The sequence below is a fragment of the Oncorhynchus mykiss genome, chromosome 17 (assembly GCF_013265735.2).
Source record: "Oncorhynchus mykiss isolate Arlee chromosome 17, USDA_OmykA_1.1, whole genome shotgun sequence".
NCBI lineage: Eukaryota > Metazoa > Chordata > Actinopteri > Salmoniformes > Salmonidae > Oncorhynchus > Oncorhynchus mykiss.
In genome coordinates, this window is record NC_048581.1 from 92,498,209 (window position 1) to 92,512,018 (window position 13,810).

Consider the following 13,810-nt stretch of genomic DNA (forward strand, 5'->3'; position numbering starts at 1 on the left):
AGTAGTAGTATAATGGAGTAGTAGTATAATGGAGGAGTAGTAGTATAATGGAGGAGTAGTAGTATAATGGAGGAGTAGTAGAATGGAGGAGTAGTAGTATAATGGAGTAGTAGTATAATGGAGGAGTAGTAGTATAATGGAGGAGTAGTAGTATAATGGAGGAGTAGTAGTATAATGGAGGAGTAGTAGAATGGAGAGGTAGTAGTATAATGGAGTAGTAGTAGAATGGAGGAGTAGTAGTATAATGGAGTAGTAGTAGTATAATGGAGGAGTAGTGTAATGGAGTAGTAGTAGTATAATGGAGGAGTAGTAGTATAATGGAGTAGTAGTATAATGGAGTAGTAGTATAATGGAGGAGTAGTAGAATGGAGGAGTAGTGTAATGGAGGAGTAGTAGTATAATGGAGGAGTAGTAGAATGGAGGAGTAGTAGTATAATGGAGGAGTAGTAGTATAATGGAGGAGTAGTAGTATAATGGAGTAGTAGTATAATGGAGGAGTAGTAGTATAATGGAGGAGTAGTAGCATAATGGAGTAGTAGTATAATGGAGTAGTAGTATAATGGAGGAGTAGTAGAATGGAGGAGTAGTAGTATAATGGAGGAGTAGTAGTATAATGGAGTAGTAGTATAATGGAGGAGTAGTAGTATAATGGAGGAGTAGTATAATGGAGGAGTAGTAGTATAATGGAGTAGTAGTATAATGGAGGAGTAGTAGTATAATGGAGGAGTAGTAGTATAATGGAGGAGTAGTAGAATGGAGGAGTAGTAGTATAATGGAGTAGTAGTATAATGGAGGAGTAGTAGTATAATGGAGGAGTAGTAGTATAATGGAGGAGTAGTAGTATAATGGAGGAGTAGTAGAATGGAGAGGTAGTAGTATAATGGAGTAGTAGTAGAATGGAGGAGTAGTAGTATAATGGAGTAGTAGTAGTATAATGGAGGAGTAGTAGTATAATGGAGGAGTAGTAGTATAATGGAGTAGTAGTATAATGGAGTAGTAGTATAATGGAGGAGTAGTAGAATGGAGGAGTAGTGTAATGGAGGAGTAGTAGTATAATGGAGGAGTAGTAGAATGGAGGAGTAGTAGTATAATGGAGGAGTAGTAGTATAATGGAGGAGTAGTAGTATAATGGAGTAGTAGTATAATGGAGGAGTAGTAGTATAATGGAGGAGTAGTAGCATAATGGAGTAGTAGTATAATGGAGTAGTAGTATAATGGAGGAGTAGTAGAATGGAGGAGTAGTAGTATAATGGAGTAGTAGTATAATGGAGGAGTAGTAGTATAATGGAGTAGTAGTATAATGGAGGAGTAGTAGTATAATGGAGGAGTAGTAGTATAATGGAGGAGTAGTATAATGGAGGAGTAGTAGTATAATGGAGGAGTAGTAGAATGGAGGAGTAGTGTAATGGAGGAGTAGTAGTATAATGGAGGAGTAGTAGAATGGAGGAGTAGTGTAATGGAGGAGTAGTAGTATAATGGAGGAGTAGTAGAATGGAGGAGTAGTAGTATAATGGAGGAGTAGTAGTATAATGGAGGAGTAGTAGTATAATGGAGTAGTAGTATAATGGAGGAGTAGTAGTATAATGGAGGAGTAGTAGCATAATGGAGTAGTAGTATAATGGAGTAGTAGTATAATGGAGGAGTAGTAGAATGGAGGAGTAGTAGTATAATGGAGTAGTAGTATAATGGAGGAGTAGTAGTAGAATGGAGTAGTAGTAGAATGGAGTAGTAGTATAATGGAGGAGTAGTAGTATAATGGAGGAGTAGTAGTATAATGGAGGAGTAGTAGTATAATGGAGGAGTAGTAGAATGGAGGAGTAGTAGTATAATGGAGGAGTAGTATAATGGAGTAGTAGTAGTATAATGGAGCGTCCTCTATCCCGACCACACACAGCCTACCTCTGGTCTGACAGGGTCCTCTATCCCGACCACACACAGCCTACCTCTGGTCTGACAGGGTCCTCTATCCCGACCACACACAGCCTACCTCTGGTCTGACAGGGTCCTCTATCCCGACCACACACAGCCTACCTCTGGTCTGACAGGGTCCTCTATCCCGACCACACACAGCCTACCTCTGGTCTGACAGGGTCCTCTATCCCGACCACACACAGCCTACCTCTGGTCTGACAGGGTCCTCTATCCCGACCACACACAGCCTACCTCTGGTCTGACAGGGTCCTCTATCCCGACCACACACAGCCTACCTCTGGTCTGACAGGGTCCTCTATCCCGACCACACACAGCCTACCTCTGGTCTGACAGGGTCCTCTATCCCGACCACACACAGCCTACCTCTGGTCTGACAGGGTCCTCTATCCCGACCACACACAGCCTACCTCTGGTCTGACAGGGTCCTCTATCCCGACCACACACAGCCTACCTCTGGTCTGACAGGGTCCTCTATCCCGACCACACACAGCCTACCTCTGGTCTGACAGGGTCCTCTATCCCGACCACACACAGCCTACCTCTGGTCTGACAGGGTCCTCTATCCCGACCACACACAGCCTACCTCTGGTCTGACAGGGTCCTCTATCCCGACCACACAGACGGCCGTCAGCTCATTGAGGATGTCGTTCTCGTTGTCCCAGAGGGGTTCTGGGTCGGCAGGGAAGTCACGGTACGCCACGCAGATGGTCCGCAGCCCGTCACACGCCATCGGCTCGATCACCTTCTTCACCATCTCGTCCTTATCCCGGGGACGGAACACCCGCGGCTCGCCTTCCTGGTTCAGGATCTTAGTGCACCTGGGGGGAAGGGGGGTTGGGGTTGGGGTTAGAAAGGTCAGAGGTCAGGGGAGCCACAATTCGAAAACAAGCACAGGTAAAGCATTGGGAAGATCAGTGACAAACATCATAAATTCAGTGTTTGTAGCTGCAATCAATCCCCCGAATCAACCACCTAGCTCCTTAGGGCCTCTGCTAAAGAGAGCTGAGAGGATTATAATCCCATGTCAGATCTCAACTAGTGCATAGCGAGTAGAGCCTAGAGGTTAGAGCCTAGAGGGTAGAGCCTAGGGGGTAGAGGCTAGAGGGTAGATGCTAGGGGGTAGAGCCTAGAGGGTAGAGCCTAGAGGGTAGAGCCTAGGGGGTAGAGGCTAGGGGGTAGATGCTAGGGGGTAGAGCCTAGAGGGTAGAGGGTAGGGGGTAGAGTCTAGAGGGTAGAGGCTAAAGCCTAGGGGGTAGAGGGTAGAGGCTAGAGGGTAGTCTAGAGGTTAGAGACTAGAGCCTAGGGGGTAGAGGCTAGGGGGTAGAGCCTAGAGGGTAGAGGCTAGGGGGTAGAGGCTACAGGGTAGAGGCTACAGGGTAGAGGCTACAGGCCTAGAGCCTAGTGGCTAGAGGGTAGAGTCTAGAGGGTAGAGCCTAGAGGGTAGAGCCTAAGAGCCTATAGGGTATAGCCTAAGAGGGTTGAGTCTAGAGGGTATGGTGGCAGAGGGTAGAGGCTAGGGTGTAGAACCTAGTGGCTAGAGGGTAGAGCCTAGAGGCTAGAGGGTAGAGTCTAGAGTCTAGAAGGCTAGAGCCTAGAGGGTAGAGGGTAGAGCCTAGAGGGTAGAGCCTAGAAGGTAGAGGGCTAGAGCCTAGAGGGTAGAGCCTAGAAGGTAGAGGGCTAGAGCCTAGAGGGTAGAGCCTAGAGGCTAGAGGGTAGAGTCTAGAGTCTAGAAGGCTAGAGCCTAGAGGGTAGAGGGTAGAGCCTAGAGGGTAGAGCCTAGAGGCTAGAGGGTAGAGTCTAGAGTCTAGAAGGCTAGAGCCTAGAAGGTAGAGGGCTAGAGCCTAGAGGGTAGAGCCTAGAGGCTAGAGGGTAGAGTCTAGAGTCTAGAAGGCTAGAGCCTAGAGGGTAGAGGGTAGAGCCTAGAGGGTAGAGCCTAGAGGCTAGAGGGTAGAGTCTAGAGTCTAGAAGGCTAGAGCCTAGAAGGTAGAGGGCTAGAGCCTAGAGGGTAGAGCCTAGAAGGTAGAGGGCTAGAGCCTAGAGGGTAGAGCCTAGAGGGTAAAGCCTAGAAGGTAGAGGGTAGAGCCTAGAGGGTAGAGGATGCTCTCCTTTCTGGATACAGCGCTGGAAACTGAAGACATATATGGTATCACATCCAGCTGTTAACCACTCACTTCTTCAGGACGATCTCAGAGGCTCCCTTGCTGTACATCCTGAAGCTGCCGTCTGATAGTTTGATGACAGTGGACATGGACTTCCTGGCCGAGTTGAAAGTGTATACCTGGTACAATCAGAATTAGAATTCAGAATAAGAATTAGAGACAGAATTAGAATTCAGAATAAGAATTAGAGACAGAATTAGAGTTAGAGACAGAATTAGAGTTAGAGACATAATTAGAGTTAGAGACAGATTTAGAGACAGAATTGGAGTTAAGAGACAGAATTAGAAACATAATTAGAGTTAGAGACATAATTGGAGACAGAATTAGAGTTAGAGACAGATTTAGAGACAGAATTAGAGACAGAATTAGAGTTAGAGACAGAATTAGAATTAGAGACAGAATTAGATTTAGAGACAGATTTAGAGACAGAATTAGAGTTAGAGACAGAATTAGTGTTAGAGACAGAATTGGAGACAGAATTAAAGTTCGAGACAGAATTAGAGACAGAAGAGTTAGAGACAGAATTAGAATTAGAGACAACTTTATATATATAAAAAACATAATCATCACCACCACCATCACCACCACTACCACCACCATCACCACCACTACAACCACCACCACTACCATCACAACCACCACCACTACAACCACCACCACTACCATCACAACCACCACCACTACCACCACCACCATAAATAACCTAAACAATAATGGTGTGTAGACCTTGTAGAGTTTCTCCTCTGGGATCTGGTTGCGGATGGGTTGGTAGTCTCTCTTCAGGTCCAGCACCAGGCCAAGCAGGCCACACTCTGTCTTGTTACCCACCTGCATGGGCAGACCACCCTCCTTGGTGGCAGGCTGGGGAGATGGAGAGAGGGACAGATACAGAACCATGGGGTGAGAAGTCAACGTGTGTGTTTTGAGATTGACTACATTGTGAGGCTCCTCACAGGAAGAAGTGTAGGACCATCCTACTCAAGTCAATTTCAGATTTTTTTGTAAATAATGAAACATTAAAAAAGTTATCCTTTTTAGATAGAAGTATATGTCACCAAATAAAGGATTAAAACACTGTTTTGCATTGAAGGTGTACAGTAGCCTCAACAGCCCTCTGTAGGGTAGCGCCATGGTGTAGCCGGAGGACAGCTAGTTTCCGTCCTCCTCTGGGTACATTGACTTCAATACAAAACCTAGGAGACTCGAAGGCCTCACCCCCTTCCATAGACTTACACAGTAATTGTGACAACTTCCAGAGGACGTCCTCCAACCAATCAAAGCTTTTGCATTACGAACTGACATGTAGTCCATCCAAATTTAGGACTAGGATCAGAGATTGAACCTAGAGTGGTGTATGGGGGTTCTATGAGTTGAGAAGCTTGGTGAGTTGGTGACATATTGGTTAGCGATTGTGATAGTTGAGCATTTTTAGCATACAATATTATTAAAATCAAATGAGTTTCTTCAAACTACAGGAGACGGAGGAGTTAGATTATATAATGTTTTCTTGGTTTTAGAGTTTCTTTTTGTTTGGAGTTAGTGTAATTTATTTCAATTTGCCTTGCTAACTTTTGTAGCAAGTGCTAACGTTAGCTAGCTACCAGAGTGCAGTTTTCTCCTCCAAAATGGCTAGCTAATGTTAGCAAGCTACCAGAGTGCAGTTTTCTCCTCCAAAATGGCTAGCTAATGTTAGCTAGCTACCAGCGTGCAGTTTTCTCCTCCAAAATGGCTAGCTAATGTTAGCAAGCTACCAGAGTGCAGTTTTCTCCTCCAAAATGGCTAGCTAATGTTAGCTAGCTACCAGCGTGCAGTTTTCTCCTCCAAAATGGCTAGCTAATGTTAGCTAGCTACCAGAGTGCAGTTTTCTCCTCCAAATTGGCTAGATAACGTTAGCTAGCTACCAGAGTACAGTTTTCTCCTCCAAAATGGCTAGCTAACGTTAGCTAGCTACCAGAGTGCAGTTTTCTCCTCCAAAATGCCTAGCTAACGTTAGCTAGCTACCAGAGTACAGTTTTCTCCTCCAAAATGGCTAGCTAACGTTAGCTAGCAACCAGAGTACAGTTTTCTCCTCCAAAATGGCTAGCTAACGTTAGCTAGCTACCAGAGTGTAGTTTTCTCCTCCAAAATGGCTAGCTAACGTTAGCTACAATGTAGTGGATGTTTGCTGAAGAACCCCTTTCATTGCCCAGATCAGATTCAGGCTTCTTGGAAAAATCATTGATCATGTACTGAACAAAGGTCTTAGTATTCAAACTACCACAAAACAACGAGAAGGTAAGAAGAAACAGGGTCACCAGAAGCTAATCGGCAAGAGTTGGCTTTTACTTAGGGATCACGATGAGAGAGAAAGTTCAGATAACAAGGGCAACTACAAGGAGCTCGAAGAGGTAATTGCGCGTTACGATGTTTTACATGTGTGAAAGGTCTGACAAGGAGGAGGCCATAGCTGAATATGTCTCCCTCTTCAATCTAGGGGTGACTGAAGCCTGTTTGATTGAAGCAGGGTACATGGGTCCCCCTCCTATCCCGCTTCCATCCCCATCAATCTCTGCAGTTGATTACATTCCCTAAAGCCCAAGTCAGGCCTTTCACACTGGGCAGATGGATGGACAGATCAGGCCTTTCCCACTGGGCAGATGGATGGACAGATCAGGCCTTTCACACTGGGCAGATGGATGGACAGATCAGGTCTTTCCCACTGGGCAGATGGATGGACAGATCAGGCCTTTCACACTGGGCAGATGGATGGACAGATCAGACCTTTCACACTGGGCCGATGGATGGACAGATCAGGCCTTTCACACTGGGCAGATGGATGGACAGATCAGACCTTTCACACTGGGCAGATGGATGAACAGATCAGGCCTTTCACACTGGGCAGATGGATGAAAAGATCAGACCTTTCACACTGGGCAGATGGATGGACAGATCAGGCCTTTCACACTGGGCAGATGGATGAACAGATCAGGCCTTTCACACTGGGCAGATGGATGAACAGATCAGACCTTTCACACTGGGCAGATGGATGAACAGATCAGACCTTTCACACTGGGCAGATGGATGGACAGATCAGGCCTTTCCCACTGGGCAGATGGATGGACAGATCAGGCCTTTCACACTGGGCAGATGGATGGACAGATCAGACCTTTCACACTGGGCAGATGGATGGACAGATCAGGCCTTTCCCACTGGGCAGATGGATGGACAGATCAGGCCTTTCACACTGGGCAGATGGATGGACAGATCAGACCTTTCACACTGGGCAGATGGATGAACAGATCAGGCCTTTCACACTGGGCAGATGGATGAAAAGATCAGACCTTTCACACTGGGCAGATGGATGGACAGATCAGGCCTTTCACACTGGGCAGATGGATGAACAGATCAGGCCTTTCACACTGGGCAGATGGATGAACAGATCAGACCTTTCACACTGGGCAGATGGATGGACAGATCAGACATTTCACACTGGGCAGATGGATGAACAGATCAGGCCTTTCACACTGGGCAGATGGATGAAAATATCAGACCTTTCACACTGGGCAGATGGATGGACAGATCAGGCCTTTCACACTGGGCAGATGGATGAACAGATCAGGCCTTTCACACTGGGCAGATGGATGAACAGATCAGACCTTTCACACTGGGCAGATGGATGAACAGATCAGACCTTTCACACTGGGCAGATGGATGGACAGATCAGGCCTTTCACACTGGGCAGATGGATGGTCAGATCAGGCCTGTCTCACTAGGCAGACAGGGGTCCTGGGATGGACAGATCAGGCCTATCTCACTGGGCAGACAGGGGTCCTGGGATGGACAGATCAGGCCTGTCTCACTGGGCAGACAGGGTTCCTGGGATGGACAGATCTCAGTCATTCACTTTTACGTGATGTAATATCACATTACCTTACTTTGTGCTGTTTTGTTTTCAAGCATTCGGACAGGAGATGAGTTTTACAAATTGTTTGAACTATGTCTCACCATAGTTTACTGTGTAAATCTGTCTCACCATAGATTACTATGTAAATCTGTCTCACCATAGTTTACTATGTAAATCTATTTCTCACCATAGTTTACTATGTAAATCTATGTCTCACCATAGTTTACTATGTAAATCTATTTCTCACCATAGTTTACTATGTAAATCTATGTCTCACCATAGTTTACTGTGTAAATCTGTCTCACCATAGTTTACTATGTAAATCTGTCTCACCATAGTTTACTGTGTAAATCTATGTCTCACCATAGTTTACTATGTAAATCTGTCTCACCATAGTTTACTGTGTAAATCTGTCTCACCATAGTTTACTGTGTAAATCTATGTCTCACCATAGTTTACTATGTAAATCTGTCTCACCATAGTTTACTGTGTAAATCTGTCTCACCATAGTTTACTGTGTAAATCTATGTCTCACCATAGTTTACTATGTAAATCTATGTCTCACCATAGTTTACTATGTAAATCTGTCTCACCATAGTTTACTATGTAAATCTATGTCTCACCATAGTTTACTGTGTAAATCTGTCTCACCATAGTTTACTATGTAAATCTGTCTCACCATAGTTTACTATGTAAATCTGTCTCACCATAGTTTACTATGTAAATCTTTGTCTCACCATAGTTTACTATGTAAATCTATGTCTCACCATAGTTTACTATGTATATCTGTCTCACCATAGTTTACTATGTACATCTGTCTCACCATAGTTTACTATGTAAATCTATGTCTCACCATAGTTTACTATGTAAATCTGTCTCACCATAGTTTACTATGTAAATCTATGTCTCACCATAGTTTACTATGTAAATCTATGTATCACCATAGTTTACTGTGTAAATCTGTCTCACCATAGTTTACTATGTAAATCTGTCTCACCATAGTTTACTGTGTAAATCTATGTCTCACCATAGTTTACTATGTAAATCTGTCTCACCATAGTTTACTGTGTAAATCTGTCTCACCATAGTTTACTGTGTAAATCTATGTCTCACCATAGTTTACTGTGTAAATCTATGTCTCACCATAGTTTACTATGTAAATCTGTCTCACCATAGTTTACTGTGTAAATCTGTCTCACCATAGTTTACTGTGTAAATCTATGTCTCACCATAGTTTACTATGTAAATCTATGTCTCACCATAGTTTACTATGTAAATCTGTCTCACCATAGTTTACTATGTAAATCTATGTCTCACCATAGTTTACTGTGTAAATCTGTCTCACCATAGTTTACTATGTAAATCTGTCTCACCATAGTTTACTATGTAAATCTGTCTCACCATAGTTTACTATGTAAATCTTTGTCTCACCATAGTTTACTATGTAAATCTATGTCTCACCATAGTTTACTATGTATATCTGTCTCACCATAGTTTACTATGTAAATCTGTCTCACCATAGTTTACTATGTAAATCTATGTCTCACCATAGTTTACTATGTAAATCTGTCTCACCATAGTTTACTATGTAAATCTATGTCTCACCATAGTTTACTATGTAAATCTATGTATCACCATAGTTTACTGTGTAAATCTGTCTCACCATAGGTTACTATTTAAATCTGTCTCACCATAGTTTACTATGTAAATCTGTCTCACCATAGTTTACTATGTAAATCTATGTCTCACCATAGTTTACTGTGTAAATCTGTCTCACCATAGTTTACTATGTAAATCTGTCTCACCATAGTTTACTGTGTAAATCTATGTCTCACCATAGTTTACTATGTAAATCTGTCTCACCATAGTTTACTGTGTAAATCTGTCTCACCATAGTTTACTGTGTAAATCTATGTCTCACCATAGTTTACTATGTAAATCTGTCTCACCATAGTTTACTGTGTAAATCTGTCTCACCATAGTTTACTGTGTAAATCTACGTCTCACCATAGTTTAATATGTAAATCTATGTCTCACCATAGTTTACTATGTAAATCTGTCTCACCATAGTTTACTATGTAAATCTATGTCTCACCATAGTTTACTGTGTAAATCTGTCTCACCATAGTTTACTATGTAAATCTGTCTCACCATAGTTTACTATGTAAATCTGTCTCACCATAGTTTACTATGTAAATCTTTGTCTCACCATAGTTTACTATGTAAATCTATGTCTCACCATAGTTTACTATGTATATCTGTCTCACCATAGTTTACTATGTACATCTGTCTCACCATAGTTTACTATGTAAATCTATGTCTCACCATAGTTTACTATGTAAATCTGTCTCACCATAGTTTACTATGTAAATCTATGTCTCACCATAGTTTACTATGTAAATCTATGTATCACCATAGTTTACTGTGTAAATCTGTCTCACCATAGGTTACTATTTAAATCTGTCTCACCATAGTTTACTATGTAAATCTGTCTCACCATAGTTTACTATGTAAATCTATGTATCACCATAGTTTACTGTGTAAATCTGTCTCACCATAGTTTACTATGTAAATCTGTCTCACCATAGTTTACTATGTAAATCTATGTCTCACCATAGTTTACTGTGTAAATCTGTCTCACCATAGTTTACTATGTAAATCTGTCTCACCATAGTTTACTATGTAAATCTATGTCTCACCATAGTTTACTGTGTAAATCTGTCTCACCATAGTTTACTGTGTAAATCTGTCTCACCATAGTTTACTATGTAAATCTATGTCTCACCATAGTTTACTGTGTAAATCTGTCTCACCATAGTTTACTATGTAAATCTATTTCTCACCATAGCTTACTATGTAAATCTGTCTCACCATAGTTTACTGTGTAAATCTGTGTCTCACCATAGTTTACTATGTAAATCTATGTCTCACCATAGTTTACTGTGTAAATCTGTGTCTCACCATAGTTTACTATGTAAATCTCTGTCTCACCATAGTTTACTGTGTAAATCTGTCTCACCATAGTTTACTATGTAAATCTATTTCTCACCATAGTTTACTATGTAAATCTGTCTCACCATAGTTTACTATGTATATCTGTCTCACCATAGTTTACTATGTAAATCTGTCTCACCATAGTTTACTATGTAAATCTATGTCTCACCATAGTTTACTATGTAAATCTGTCTCACCATAGTTTACTGTGTAAATCTGTCTCACCATAGTTTACTGTGTAAATCTGTCTCACCATAGTTTACTATGTATATCTGTCTCACCATAGTTTACTGTGTATATCTGTCTCACCATAGTTTACTATGTAAATCTATTTCTCACCATAGTTTACTATGTATATCTGTCTCACCATAGTTTACTGTGTAAATCTGTCTCACCATAGTTTACTATGTAAATCTATGTCTCACCATAGTTTACTATGTAAATCTGTCTCACCATAGTTTACTGTGTAAATCTGTCTCACCATAGTTTACTATGTAAATCTGTCTCACCATAGTTTACTATGTAAATCTGTCTCACCATAGTTTACTGTGTAAATCTGTCTCACCATAGTTTACTGTGTAAATCTGTCTCACCATAGTTTACTATGTAAATCTATGTCTCACCATAGTTTACTATGTAAATCTATGTCTCACCATAGTTTACTATGTAAATCTTTGTCTCACCATAGTTTACTATGTAAATCTGTCTCACCATAGTTTACTATGTAAATCTATGTCTCACCATAGTTTACTATGTATATCTGTCTCACCATAGTTTACTATGTAAATCTGTCTCACCATAGTTTACTATGTAAATCTATGTCTCACCATAGTTTACTATGTAAATCTGTCTCACCATAGTTTACTATGTATATCTGTCTCACCATAGTTTACTATGTAAATCTGTCTCACCATAGTTTACTATGTAAATCTGTCTCACCATAGTTTACTATGTAAATCTATGTCTCACCATAGTTTACTGTGTAAATCTATGTCTCACCATAGTTTACTATGTATATCTGTCTCACCATAGTTTACTGTGTATATCTGTCTCACCATAGTTTACTATGTAAATCTATTTCTCACCATAGTTTACTATGTATATCTGTCTCACCATAGTTTACTATGTAAATCTATTTCTCACCATAGTTTACTATGTATATCTGTCTCACCATAGTTTACTGTGTAAATCTGTCTCACCATAGTTTACTATGTAAATCTATTTCTCACCATAGTTTACTATGTATATCTGTCTCACCATAGTTTACTGTGTAAATCTGTCTCACCATAGTTTACTATGTAAATCTGTCTCACCATAGTTTACTATGTAAATCTATGTCTCACCATAGTTTACTATGTAAATCTGTCTCACCATAGTTTACTATGTAAATCTATGTCTCACCATAGTTTACTATGTAAATCTGTCTCACCATAGTTTACTATGTAAATCTATGTCTCACCATAGTTTACTGTGTAAATCTGTCTCACCATAGTTTACTATGTAAATCTGTCTCACCATAGTTTACTGTGTAAATCTGTCTCACCATAGTTTACTATGTAAATCTGTCTCACCATAGTTTACTATGTAAATCTGTCTCACCATAGTTTACTGTGTAAATCTGTCTCACCATAGTTTACTATGTAAATCTGTCTCACCATAGTTTACTATGTAAATCTGTCTCACCATAGTTTACTATGTAAATCTGTCTCACCATAGTTTACTATGTAAATCTGTCTCACCATAGTTTACTATTTAAATCTGTCTCACCATAGTTTACTATGTAAATCTATGTCTCACCATAGTTTACTATGTAAATCTATGTCTCACCATAGTTTACTATGTAAATCTATGTCTCACCATAGTTTACTGTGTAAATCTGTCTCACCATAGTTTACTGTGTAAATCTGTCTCACCATAGTTTACTATGTAAATCTATGTCTCACCATAGTTTACTATGTAAATCTGTCTCACCATAGTTTACTATGTAAATCTATGTCTCACCATAGTTTACTGTGTAAATCTGTCTCACCATAGTTTACTATGTAAATCTGTCTCACCATAGTTTACTATGTAAATCTGTCTCACCATAGTTTACTATGTATATCTGTCTCACCATAGTTTACTATGTAAATCTGTCTCACCATAGTTTACTATGTAAATCTATGTCTCACCATAGTTTACTATGTAAATCTGTCTCACCATAGTTTACTATGTATATCTGTCTCACCATAGTTTACTATGTAAATCTGTCTCACCATAGTTTACTATGTAAATCTGTCTCACCATAGTTTACTATGTAAATCTATGTCTCACCATAGTTTACTGTGTAAATCTATGTCTCACCATAGTTTACTATGTATATCTGTCTCACCATAGTTTACTGTGTATATCTGTCTCACCATAGTTTACTATGTAAATCTATTTCTCACCATAGTTTACTATGTATATCTGTCTCACCATAGTTTACTATGTAAATCTATTTCTCACCATAGTTTACTATGTATATCTGTCTCACCATAGTTTACTGTGTAAATCTGTCTCACCATAGTTTACTATGTAAATCTATTTCTCACCATAGTTTACTATGTATATCTGTCTCACCATAGTTTACTGTGTAAATCTGTCTCACCATAGTTTACTATGTAAATCTGTCTCACCATAGTTTACTATGTAAATCTATGTCTCACCATAGTTTACTATGTAAATCTGTCTCACCATAGTTTACTATGTAAATCTATGTCTCACCATAGTTTACTATGTAAATCTGTCTCACCATAGTTTACTATGTAAATCTATGTCTCACCATAGTTTACTGTGTAAATCTGTCTCACCATAGTTTACT

General features: G+C 40.4%; 1 protein-coding gene across 11 annotated transcripts in view; it reads right to left on the reverse strand.

Annotated features, from left to right (window-relative positions):
* Positions 1 to 13,810, reverse strand: part of LOC110504360 (plasma membrane calcium-transporting ATPase 2) — a 209,781-nt gene that overhangs the window by 48,951 nt on the left and 147,020 nt on the right. For all 11 annotated transcript variants that reach the window (XM_036950970.1, XM_036950960.1, XM_036950961.1 and 8 more), the window contains 3 exons: positions 4,818 to 4,952; positions 4,104 to 4,210; positions 2,516 to 2,750 (listed from right to left, as the gene is read on the reverse strand). In XM_036950970.1, the coding sequence (XP_036806865.1) occupies positions 2,516 to 2,750; positions 4,104 to 4,210; positions 4,818 to 4,952 (477 nt within the window). The remainder of the gene's footprint in view (positions 1 to 2,515; positions 2,751 to 4,103; positions 4,211 to 4,817; positions 4,953 to 13,810) is intronic.